The sequence below is a fragment of the Jaculus jaculus genome, chromosome 2 (genome assembly GCF_020740685.1).
Source record: "Jaculus jaculus isolate mJacJac1 chromosome 2, mJacJac1.mat.Y.cur, whole genome shotgun sequence".
Classification (NCBI taxonomy): Eukaryota; Metazoa; Chordata; class Mammalia; order Rodentia; family Dipodidae; genus Jaculus; species Jaculus jaculus.
Genome location: NC_059103.1, coordinates 7,599,256 through 7,611,765, shown reverse-complemented (window position 1 = coordinate 7,611,765; position 12,510 = coordinate 7,599,256). Strand labels below are relative to the sequence as shown.

Genomic DNA, 12,510 nt, shown 5'->3' with positions numbered 1-12,510 from the left:
ACGGTGAAGCTTTGGCTGCCACTTCACGGGAAGCAGAAACCCCACTCTACCTGTCCTGCAGGACCTGTCCGTGCTAGCCTTCCCAGGGGCTCTGGTCCAGTCCCCAGTGCAGCAAACCAGTGAGCACAGCTAACATCTGCCTGAGCCAGTGACCAGCTGGCTCACCTGCACCTTCTCCCTGGCCAATGGCCAGCGGAGTCTCTCCCGCAGAGGACAGTACCTCACCATCACAGCCATGCCCTTATCAGGCCCCACCAAATCCGTCGTTTGGTCCCACTCACTCCCGCCTTTGGCCCTCCCCTCTGCCTGCGAAGATGACCCTCTCATCTGTCCATATTCTCCTCCACCCATCCTCCTGCCCTCTCCACACTGTCCACCGACTCCCTGTCCAGTTCCACACTGTGCTACAGACCCAGAAGGTCCCGTTACCCTTGCTCTGGTTGCCATGGGCCAACATCAGTCCTTCCCTCCTCTCCCAAATCCCGCCTACCCTGCCATTCCGCTTTGGCACTCGTTAGGGCATGGAGGCGCCTCTACCACTGCAGCCAAACCCCCAAGGGTCAGCTCCATCCTCGGGGCTCGCTCTCCGCTTTACCCCATTCCACCGCACCTCTGTCCCTTCCTCTCCTGCCTGCTGCCCTTTCCCACCGATTCAAACCGGGTCCTGACAGCTTCCCCAGAGCAGAGACCACCACGCAGCACCCCTGGCTCAGCGCTTCGGCAGGACTGCCCCACCTCCTGTCTGTTCTGTGCCGTGTGTCTGGCACATCCTGCCCCAGGGCCTATGCGCAGCGCCCTGCGCTGTCCGCTCGCTGGAACACACGGGAGGCTGAGGCCCCATGTCCTGTGGTGCAGCGTGTGAGCCCAGGCTCTCTCTTCACACCTTCACAGATGGCTGTGGGCGGTGCCCCCTAGCAGGACCAGAGGGATCTGTGGAGATTCAAGGGGCCTAGCACCGCTCAGCAGCACCCACCTTCCCATCCTCGTGGTAGATAAAGATGTTACGGGTGCTGTTGTCCTTCAGGTAAGTAACCTGCAGGCCGTGGGGGTGGCCGATCTTGGCCGGCTGGAAAGTGGCATTCAAGTGCTCTATCTTCATGACGGCCTTGGGCTCCTTGGCCTGTGAAGAGAAGCCACTGTGAACCTCGGGCAGGTTCCGGGCTTGAGAGAAAGGGTGGGTGGGTTCTGGAGGCTGACACACTTCTGTACGGCCCCAGGGAAACTAGTGAACCTCTCTTGAGTGCCCGCTTTCCTGGCTTGTGAATCAGAGGTAAGTTTCTCCATCCTTGGGATGATGGGGACGGGTGATTTATGTTGGGGATACTTGCTATCTAGGCAGAGCCACAACCCGAATGTGCCTCCTGTATATCCGGGGCTTGCAAGACATCCAATGGCTAGGCAGTGGGCCAAGTGGCATGGCCTAGGACCTAGAGACTGTTCTCCCAAGACAGGGCTCTGCCCAGCCTTCCTCCCTCGCTCATGAAGCATGGTCCAGGGATCCCTCACCATGCTCAGAGGGAGCAACTGCTGAGGCCAATCTGATGGCACCAATCTCAGCCATCAGAACACATATCCTTGGTGGTCTAGGGCCACCACAACTGAACCCCATCATCCTAGTTACTACACTTACTACCCCGGGGTCAGTCACACAGGCCACCCTCATGCAAGGGAGATCTTCCCCGGGATCTGACCAGCCCTATGCTATCATTACGCTGAACGTGAGGCCAGGGTACTGGCTGCAGCTCAGGCTCCAGCAACGTCTCGGGGCCCACCCCTAGGATGGGTGGGGGACTGGGGACACTAAGTGGCCTGCAGGCTGTTTGGGGACGGGGGCCTGTTGCTATCACTGGCCCAGCCCTCAGCGCATGACGGCTCAAAGCCAACTCTGAAGAAACGGGCGACCAGGTTACAGGCCAGGTGCCTAGGTACACACTAGTGTCCCCAACCCCCCCAAAAAAACCAGTCCTTTCCCAGATAGTCACAGACCGGCTAGGTGGCCCCAGAACATCTCTGAGGCAGGACTCCACACACAGGTGGAGGAGGAAGCCATGGTCGTGGGTGACAGCAGTCCAGAGCAGGGTTCTTGGCTCGCATAATCCGTCCTCCAGCTGTCTGCCCACTTCTGCCCCTCAGCAGGCCAGCTGCCACCCACCTCCCGGTGGGCCCGCCCCTGCCCCGCATAGATAATGGGCAGTGGCTGCCCCCATGGCTGATCCAAGCCTCGGCCCCTCTGTCTGCCTCCTGAGACTTGGGAGCTTCCACCAGAAGCCACCACAGCCTTCCCAGAGCCACTGCGTGGCCACCGGGCCGGGGTCTGTGAGGCCAGTGCCATGGCTGGAGGAGGCGAGGGCGCGGTCTTCCAAGCACGCTGCGCTCGAGGGGGGTGCCCTGTATGCGGGCGCTCTCCCCGTGAGGTGGCTCCTGACACTTGATACCCAGCCCTGCAGGCCTTGGGGGGAGTGAGGGTGCTTTGTGAGAGCGGCCCCTCGTCCTGCACCAGGCTTACATCATTTTTGTTGAAGTATTTCAGGGCTCCTTCTCGTTCTGTCAGCACAAACTTGCGGCTTAAGAACTGTCCGTTGTCCCGGCCCCGTTTCCAGAGAATGCCCTCACGGTACCCTGGGGGAAAGAGGGATGGTCAGGGTGGCCGGGGCGCAGCGGACCGGCTCCGTCTGAGCTCTGGCTGAGAAGGGCATAGTCAACTTTCCCGGTTCTGCCCACAGGGACCATCCTTTTCAGAATGGACGCAGGCAGGAGGGATGTTGAGCCGCTGGCCAGAGCCCACAGGTGCGGGTCCGGATGCACCAGCCCACACATGCTTACTAGTGGCTCCTCACCCATTTTCATCCTCCCACTTGGCATAAGCAGCAGGACCCTGGAAATAGAATTTGGGTGTCTTGAAGTGGGAGATGGCGTGGGGTTGCCAAGCGGGACCAGTATCACCCACCGCAGGGAGGAGGTGACAAAGGCTGTGAGTAAGGGTCACAAATGGAGGGGTGATCAGCCATGGGGTGACCCCAGGGCCTCCAGGAGCTGGGAGGACCCTGCCAACAGCCCCAGGACTACACTGCTGACGGTGCTAAGGGTCATGCGAGCCCCGAGGACCCGCCACGCAGTTCTGCTGGCCAAGGAGCACACGCTCTGACGCTCTGAGCCCTTGTTCCCCTCCCCACTGCTCGGCTTTGCTGTGGCCCATGAAGCTGGTGCTCTTCGTGGCCTGCAGGGCCTCCCCGTGACGGGACACTCCCAGGACAGACACCAGGGGTCTCCCTTGAGCTGCTGATGGACGCCTGCATTGTCTGCAGTTTCGGGCTATCACGAAGGAAGGGACTGACTGTGTGCCGAAAGAGCGTCCCCCGTCCAGCTGAGGCAGTTCCAAGGCCAGTGGCTATCTCCCTTGGGGGCGGGGGTCCCTGGAACCCATCGGCTTTACTGACTGCCTCCTTGGTCAACGGAGGGCCAGAGCAGCTTTCTCTGGAGAAAAGGGTCCACAGCCACGCGCACAGCACAGGCTTAGGGGAAATGTGGCTGTCAGGGCAGGGGACGGGAGGGAGGCCCGTGCTGTCACTGTCACTGTCACCGTCCAGCCAGGCCCTCACAGCTGGGGCCAGCTTGGCCCTGACCATCAAAATCCCTCTACCAGTGTCCCCTTCACTTCTTGTCAGCCCTGTCCCTGTCAACAGATACAACGGGCTATTTTTTTCTGTTCTCTGAGACACGTGGCCATAAAAATGCAGCAGCCTGGCGTCGGGGAGGGGCAGCTGGCGCCCGTGGGGACAATCCGTCAGTCCGTCTCGGGGTGTGTCAAATGGGGCCGTCTGCCTTCCGACTCCTCAAGAGGCCTGGTCCTTCTGAAGCTTGAGCGGTCTGCATGCCCTGTCCCCCAGTCACGGCATCAGCCACCAAGACCTCCCGCTAGCCCAAGCGACACTCACTCGGGACGTCTGTTGACCGACTTGCTGAGCGAGCCCTAGCTGCGGTGGACAGAGCAGTCCGCTTGGCCGCCCTTCCGCTTGTGAGAACACGCTGCCCCCCTGCTGCACCGACGGTGTCCAGCAGGTGGCAGCAGTGTCTTCGGCGCCTCAGCATGGGCAGGGCTGCAGGGTCAGGCCCGGTGTCCTGCAGAAGTGGGTCTTTTAGGCCAGGCCAGGTGCACGTCCAAAGGCCTCACTTGCCTTCCCGACAGCAAGCCGCCGCCATGTCTAATTTCGGTCCCCATGACAGCAGCTCAAAGGATTATTTTTGGATGGGTGCTGGCCAGGCTCCTTGGCCTGGCCCCCACTGGGAGTCCAGGCCTCTCAGAGCATCTGCTTTCTTCTTAGCAACATGGGAATGAGGCCAGCCAGGGCTGCAAGGTGGCAAGGATCTGCCCAGTCCTGCTGGCCTGGCTGTCCTCAACAACCCAGGGCCTCAGTCAGGGGCACAGCCCAGCCACCCGTCTGGGCACACTTGAGGATGGTGGGACCAGAATTGACCACTGCCTCTAAAAGGACTGGCTGGGGATGGGCAATTCCATTAGTATTTATTAGACGCTTGCTGTATACAAAACCAGACCACCTGCTGGGAAGCTGGGGCCACACAGGGGCTGCAGTAAGAAGAAAACACTTGAGGACGTGCACACAAGGAGCTGGGTGTCACATCCCTATTAGGAGGAAGTCACCACACCCATATGTGGGCATGGCAAAACTTCATTACAGGCAGGCCTCACCTGTGGGCCAGGGCATGAAGCCATGGGCCCTTCTGCAGGGCCACAGGCATACAGTGGCATGGACACCGTAACACGGGTTGTCAGTTTCTTTCTTTTCCCTTCTTTCTTTCTTTCTTTTTTTGGTTTTTTTGAGGTAGGGTGGCTCAGGCTGACCTGGAATTAACTCTATAGTCCCAGGGTGGCCTTGTACTCAGGGCGATCCGCCTGCCTCTGCCTCCCGAGTTCTGGGATTAAAGGTGTGCGCCACCAGGCCCAGCTTGGAGCACTTACTTTGATCCTCACACACCACCAAGAAGCCCACGTCCCTCAGCTGGGGCGTGCATAACCAGCGACGGCGCCCATGCCACGGGGACTGCTCTGCTGCCAACAGAACAAGCCCCAGGCAGCAAGGCTGTGACGTCCCCGGGCACACAGGGATAAATTAACTAGACCCCGGGGTGCACCGCACAGCTCCACTTGGGACGCTGGCGGGCAGAATCACAGTGGTGAGGAAGAGCACCACAGGACTTTCTGGCAATCTCATGGTTCCATACCTTGCAATTACCACAACTCTAAGAAGTGCTATCTAAATATAGGGAATGTAAATTGCATGTAAATTACGCTATATGTATGTAAATGGAAGTGTTTTCAAAGTCTGGGCAGACAGCCATGTGGCCTTGATCTAAGTGGCAAGGCTGGCCAGGTGTGAGCCAGGCTGGGTGGTCTGTGACCAGGGCCATTTGGGGACTCTCCTGGGTGGAAGAGGTGTCCATGCCATCTGGTGTTGCCCTGATGGAGAGGTTAGCACCAACCAGGGCTGGGAGGCGCCAGAGAAATGGAGGCTTTGCCACCCTGCCAGGGCCACCCAGACCCAGTCTCTGCTCTCTGCCTTCTGGCCGCTGCCTACCGAGCCCAGCCCATGCAGACACTCGAACAGGGTAGTCACACTCGGGGTCCCACCCCCCAGCGCCTAGGCTGTACACCGAGCCTCTCGGGGTTCGGCTTCTCTCTGCCCATTGCCCAGGCCAACTGGGCTGTTTTCAAGCTCTCCAAATCCCCATGACCCATTCCCCAGAGCAGGATACCTGGGTTCCCTCTGTGTGGAAAAGGATGGCCAGGAGCTGGCTTCCATGGACACAGAAGATGCTGCCATCTCAAGAGATGACTTCAGATCTAGGGAGGATGGCAGAGGCCGAAGACTCAGGGAACTGTGGTCCCCTGAGCTGCCCACGAGCCTCCCTGCTCTGCCCTGCACCCGGACAGCCCCCTCCTCCAGCTCAGGGACCTAGGGTCAAAGTGGCATCAGGTACCCACTGTCCAAGTGGCCTTCTTACTGCCGCCTGCCTGCCTAGCTCTAGGAGGTTTCCAACTCCTCTCTGTCCTTGCTTGGAGGGCTCCCATTGTTAAACGCTGGATGGCTGGCCCTCCGCACCTGGCCCTGTGGGGGCTCCAGGGGCTGAGGTGGGGTTAGGAAGGGGCCTCTTCAAAGTGGAAATCAGCACCTCTTGAGGCCTGAATCATGGGGTCTCCATATCACACATCCCTAATGTGTACTTCTTGAACCTCAAAATTTCAACACTATGATCCCTCACGGGGACACATTCATCCCTATTAATTTATCCTTTTCTTTGTCTACTCAATAACCTGCCCAGCAGTGCCTGTGGGGCGGGGAGGCTCACTGAACCACAGGCCTTCATTCCAGAATGCAGGCATTGGGGCTCTGAACTGCATGTCGATTTTACCCACAGCACTCAGGCACCAGAGACGCTGCCCAGCTCCATGTAGTCACCCGGCAGCCAGCAAGGCACACCGGGTCAGAGCCTCAGCAGCTGCCCTCCTGTGGTCACCACCATCACTGTCTGGCCTGTTTGCCCATTGGCTGAGTGGTCAGGACTGAAGCCAGGATTAAAGGGGTACAACGGGCCCCGTGAGCCAGCCAGGCCACTGGACCTGCCCATTGCACTCAGAAGCCCACAGTGTGATCAGCCCATCGCAGGCAGAAGCAGTGGTCACAGCTCCCAAGGTGAGGCCAGAGAGCAAAACCGGGGCTCCCTGGTCACTCACTTCCTCTCCCTGGCTGCGCCTGGGCCGGGCAGGGAGCCCAGCGGGCTCAGAAGAAGTCTGGAACTTATGGATAGAATGGCTGCCCTGCCCCCTGGAGCCTGTCAACTGGACAGATCCCAGACCACCTGGGTAAAGCTCCAGGAGACCCTAAACCTTGAGGCCCACACATGGGACAAGCTACCCCACATGGAAAACCAGCCAAGAATTGGGGCTTGAGCTCTGGAATGTCCTGCCTGCCTTCCACTAGCCATCCCAAGGTTCCCTGCCTCGACGACACACCTAGCAAAGTCTCACTGTGCCTGTGGTGAGCATCATGCAGGAAACAGGCCGGGACAGAGGCCTGCGCTCAGGGAAGCCCCACCTTCATCTTTCCTCACTATCTGCTCTGTGACAGAGCAAAGGTCAGGGCAGGCAGGAGTGCTGGGACAATTCTGCCTGGCACAACTAGGCTCCCAGGAGGGGCCATCCTTAGGGAAAACAGGGAGACAGACAAGCCTCCCAGAGACCCGGGTCCCGAGCTCTGGGCAGGAAGCTGTTTGTCAGAGGGAGGCAGTGGCCTGGTCCCTGGACAACACTGGCCATTGTCTGGGGTCCCATGAAAGGCGACCATTGAGGCTCAGCTGGAGGAAAGGCCTGGCCTGGGATGGGAGCCAAGGCTGCTGTCACCAGGTCATCCCCAAGGACAATGCCTGGGAGGGGCAGGTGTGTCCCAGGTGTGGGAATACACCCACAGCTCCCCACTCTCCCCGGACTCAGGAAAGTGTGCTCAGCAAACTGTGGCCTTGACCAGTGGAGAAGAGTGGGGGCGGCAGGGTCCCCCTGTCGCACGGGCTCTGTGCCCTGCTTCTGGCCCGAGGATGTCAAAATGCAATGATGTGGGCACTCAGTGATGCTGGAGGACAAGCATATCTGTTACCTGGGCCCCACAGACTTCCAGGTCATCCACAGACCTGCCTGTCTCCACCTGCTGCTCCACGACTCCCCCAGACAGCCTGGGGCGTAGGGGTCTCGCTTCCAAAAGACTCTATAGCTGGCAGAAGCAGCAAAGTAGCGGAGATGCCAAGTAGGGGTCAGGCTATGAACTAAGAGGCTGCCCTCCTTCTCCCACTCCTGGACAATATTGATCTCACCCGAAACTGAAGGAATATATGCTTGGGTGCCCAGGCTTGCCCTGCCCAGCCTGCAGTCCCATGGTGGGTATAGAGACCCCCAGGGGCATCAGTCCCTGTACACCCTTGGCCTCGGGCTCCATTAGGGCTCTCATGATGGGACTGGATGGCAAACAGCCTCGAGGGGGGAGGCCCTGCTGTCTGGCATCTACCTGTGTGCAGCTTGTGATCTTTCTTCTGCAGTCATTTTAGACCTAAGGAAATTTGTGAAAGCAGTGCAGGGGAGCGCCGTGCTTCAAAGACAGAAGGCAGGCATAGATGGCTGCACGTCACACCCAAGCTGCCGCCGACGGGAAGGCTGACGCTGGCTGCCTGGGTAGAGGGCCTCGGGAAGTGAGGGCTCGTGAGGACAGTCTCTTTCCTGGGGTGGAAGTGTCTGGAAGTGGCCTGCTACTACGCAATGCTGAAAGCCCTGGGCAGGGCAGGTCTGTGAAGAAAGTGCTTATGGGAGTCCGTGGAGGCTTCCCACGAAGGCCGTAGAGTCCTACCTTCCACGTATCTCCCTCTTCCCGAGTTTAGTGACCTCAGCCCCAGGGGAAGAAGGCAGATCAAGTATCCCCGTGACATCCCTCTGCTGGGAGGTCCCTTAAGGACAATGCCACAGAAATGAGGTTTCTTGCTCAATGTCAACTTTGACACACAGTGCAAGACTTCCCTGGGTTTCTTCCTTGGATGTCATCACCTTGTCCTCTGTCCTTATGTCCTGACACAGACACACAAAGATGGGCTTGACTAGGGCTCACAGACAGTCACACCACTATGTCTCTGGACCCTTGAGTTGTCTAGCCTGGCCCTGGGGACCTCAGGGAGACACAGCTGCAAACTGCTCTTCTGGGGCCTGAGACACAGGCCCAACCAGGGTTCTTCTGGGCTGGGGGGGCTGAGGCCTTAGCAGGCAGCCGGACCCATGTCCTTGGTAGCCCTGACGCTCTTTGGTCTGAATCCAGTTGGGTCTCCAGCCTTATCCTTTTGTTTATTTTATTTTTATAATTTTTTAAAAACAATTTTGTTCACTTTATTTATTTGAGTGTGACAGAGAGAGAAAGAGGCAGGTATATATATATATATACACACATATATATGGAGAGGGGGGGGGGAGAGCGAGCATGCCAGGGCCTTCAGCCACTGCCAATGCACTCCAGACACGTGTGCCCCCTTGTGCATCTGGCTAACATGGGTCCTGGGGAATTGAGCCTTAAACTGGAATCCTTAGGCTTCACAGGCAAGCGCTTAACTGCTAAGCCATCTCTCTAGCCCTATTTTATTTTATTTTAACTTTTAAAATTTCTGATTATTTATTTGAGAGAGAGAGGCACACAGAGAGAGAATGGGCACACCAGGGCCTCCAGCCACTGCAAATGAATACCAGATGCATGTCCCCACCTTGTGCATCTGGCTTTATATGGGTACTGGGGAATCGAACTCAGGTCCTTAGACTTTGCGGACAAGTGACTTAACCACTGAGCAATCTCTCCAGCCCTGCTTTTATTGTTTATCTCTCGATCACCCTGGGTCTGTGGCAGCCCCTCAGAGCCCACAGTTCTAGCTCATTCTAGGAAAGGCTTAAGATCACCCCTCTCCAGAGTCCCAGGACTCACCTCTCTCTGGGTCTGGCATTTCCCCTTTTTCCAGCAGAAGAAACTTCTGCATTTCACCAGGGCAGGCAGGGGTGGGGCACCCTTCCCCCAAGTGAGAAAGTGCTCTGTGGTGAGCCCAGAAGGCAGGAACCACCAGGAAACTGTGTGTCAAAAGAGCAAGGGGCAAGGGCTCTTCCCACTGCCTCAAGCCACCCTGGCCACCTACTCCACAGCACATGGGGCTTGTGCCCTCGTCTGCTCCAACACAGCTCAGACTGGAGCTGGCAGTTTAGGGCACCAGGGCCAAGGGCAGTTGGTAGGTCTGAGGGATAGCCGTTCTGGGTTCACTCCACTCCTTTCCTTGGAGGCAGGCGGGTAGGTAGAGTTTCTTAGGGCATTGCCCTCGTGAGTAGGGATGGCACCAAAGGTCACTGGAGTTTGACTGCTCTGAGACCAGCTTCCTACAGAAATCTGGGCAGAAGGCTGGGGGCATGCTTCAGCAGTAGAGTGCGTGCCTAGAATCCCGAGTTTTCTCGGCACTGAAAAGAGGGACAGGGGAAGGGCCGAGGAGAGCAAAGCAAGAAAGAGCTCTGGGCAGAGCTGCCCTGAGGCCATCACTGTACCTGTGGTCACAGGAGCACATAGACTGATTAGCGGATGGGTGCAAGGGGCCACCAGAGGAGCGGTGGGGTGCAGCGTACACTGGAGATGCATGGGGACCTGAGCTCCGAGCAGGCAGCTCCAGGTCTTCTGAGCGCCCGGGGGCCCCCCATGGCCTGCAAAGACACTGGGTGTCCAGGCTGTGGCTGTTAGTCTTGCCCTTCTCTGCACGAGCTTGAGGTGACATGTAGGGGGTGGCTTGGTGGAGGCAGGGTACACTCATGGTCCTGAGCTCTATACACACAAAGCTCTGTCCCTGTAGATCTCAGCGTGCAAGTGGGGCAAAGCAAGGTAGAAAACCGTCAAGGGACGCACTTTGAAGGAGTGAAACAGGCCCAGGCCCGTCAGCCCAGGGCTGGCGCGGCTGAGCCAAGAGGACCGAGAGTTCAAGACCGTGTAGGCCAGCCTGGGTCACGTGCACAGACCCTGGCCCCTGCTCCTCTCCTTCCTATATCCAGAGACCATCCCCGAAAAAGGGTACAGGACACCAGCGCTCCCTGGAAGCCTCCTGTGCTGGGGTCTGACTCCCTTCGGCGGTGACATCTTTGCAGAAGTAATAGCCTGAGTATCTTATCCCCCGGGGTCAGTCTTATTTGTGAGCCCTAGTTGGGGAGGTCCTGGGGAAGGACACAAAAGATGGAGAAGCAGGGGCTGGGGAGGTATCTCAGTGGTTAAGGCACTGGTCTGCAAAGTCTAACGACCCAGGTTCAATTCCCTGGCGCCCATATGAAACCAGATGGACAATGTGGTACATGGGCCTGGAGATGTTTGTTTGCAGTGGCAGGAGGTCCTGGCGCACCCAGTCTCACTCTCTGTCTGTCCGTCTCTCTCCTCTCTGTCTCTTTCTACTTGCAAATAAATAAAAGTATTCTTTTTAAAAAAAGAGAGACATGGCCGGGAGTGTTGGCGCACGCCTTTAATCCCAGCACTCGGGAGGCAGAGGTAGGAGGATTGTCATGTGTTCGAGACCGCCCTGAGACTCTGTAGTGAATTCCAGGTCAGCCTGGGCTAGAGTGAGACCCTACCTAGAAAAACCAAAAACCAAAAAAAAAAAAAAAAAAGAGAGAGAGAGAAAGAGAGAGATGGAGAAATTCTCCCCACTCATGTGTTATCTCTCCTTTGGGGTGCAATCAGACCGCATCTGGATACAGGTGGACCCCCAGGTGCAAGAGGAAGCCAATAGGGGTCACGGTGGCACCAAAACGCCTCTTGCGCCCTTGCCTGGCCTCGCCTGCTGCTGTGCTGGCTCTCCGGGGCCTGGGTGGCCTCGAAGCACAGGGCGCTGGAGGTGCGGAGGTGGACGGTCTGTCCCTGGCCCCTGCTCCTCTCCTCCCCTTAGCCAAACTCCTCTGTGCTGGGCTCTCACCAGCGTTAGGACGACAGGCTCCTTCCTCTGGAAGGGCCCCTGCTCTCCGAACTCCGGTTCTGTCCACCCGGGTGGGGTCTGCACTTGCCTCGCGAGGGAGACGCTGCCCCACCCTCACTCAGCTTGCCGGTGAGAGTAGGCGCAGACATGGTGGCTGGCCTCATACTGAACCCCAGCCTAGGTTGGGTCATGCCCCTGGCCACCCTAGCTGGCATGCTGGGCAGCCTGTAGAGGACCAGCAAGAGCAGTCTCTCTCTCACTCGGATGGGCTTTCCACGCTGGCGGTGCTGGGGGCAGAGCTCAGGGCCGCAAGCAAGAGGTTCGCCACTGAGCCACCCTAGCCTCTGCTTTTCATATAAGAGACAGAATCGTCATTCTAGCCAGGCTGGCTTTGAACTCACAATCCTCTTCCCTTAGCATCCTCAGTACAGGACAACAAGTCTGTGGCATCATGACCAGAGACAGAGACACTCTTCCTTAAGCCCTTGAAAACAGGGAGTCAAAGTGAACCCACAGAAGTACAGCTGCCCTCAGGATGCTGGGGTGAATGCTGAGAAACTGAAGCCCAATCCGGACAACACTGCTTACACACCCAGAGCAAGCTGGCCTGCTGACCCTGGGTCACTTATATGAGCCCATCCATGTCTGGTTTTGCTCCTCTTTTTTTTCTTTTTTTCTCTTTTCTTTCTTTCTTTTTTTTTGTTTTTGTTTTTGTTTTTGTTTTTTTTTTTTTGGTTTTTCGAGGTAGGGTCTCACTCTGGTCCAGGCTGACCTGGATTTCACTAAGTAGGTTCAGGGTGGCCTTGAACTCATGGTGATCCTCCTACCTCTACCTCCTGAGTGCTGGGATTAAAGCCCTTAAAGCCCACCACACCCGGCTCTCTCACTTCTTTTACTTTTTTTAAAAAAATATTTTATTTTTGTTGATTTATTTGAGAGAGAGAAGGAGGCAGAGAGAGGTAGAAAGGGAGAGAGAGAGAACGGGTA

At 57.4% G+C, this 12,510-nt stretch overlaps 1 protein-coding gene across 2 annotated transcripts in view; it reads right to left on the bottom strand.

The window, feature by feature from the left end:
* Positions 1 to 12,510, bottom strand: part of Adap1 (ArfGAP with dual PH domains 1) — a 65,958-nt gene that overhangs the window by 7,072 nt on the left and 46,376 nt on the right. For both annotated transcript variants that reach the window (XM_045143071.1, XM_045143072.1), the window contains 2 exons: positions 2,507 to 2,619; positions 974 to 1,120 (listed from right to left, as the gene is read on the bottom strand). In XM_045143071.1, coding sequence (XP_044999006.1) covers positions 974 to 1,120; positions 2,507 to 2,619 — 260 coding nt within the window. The remainder of the gene's footprint in view (positions 1 to 973; positions 1,121 to 2,506; positions 2,620 to 12,510) is intronic.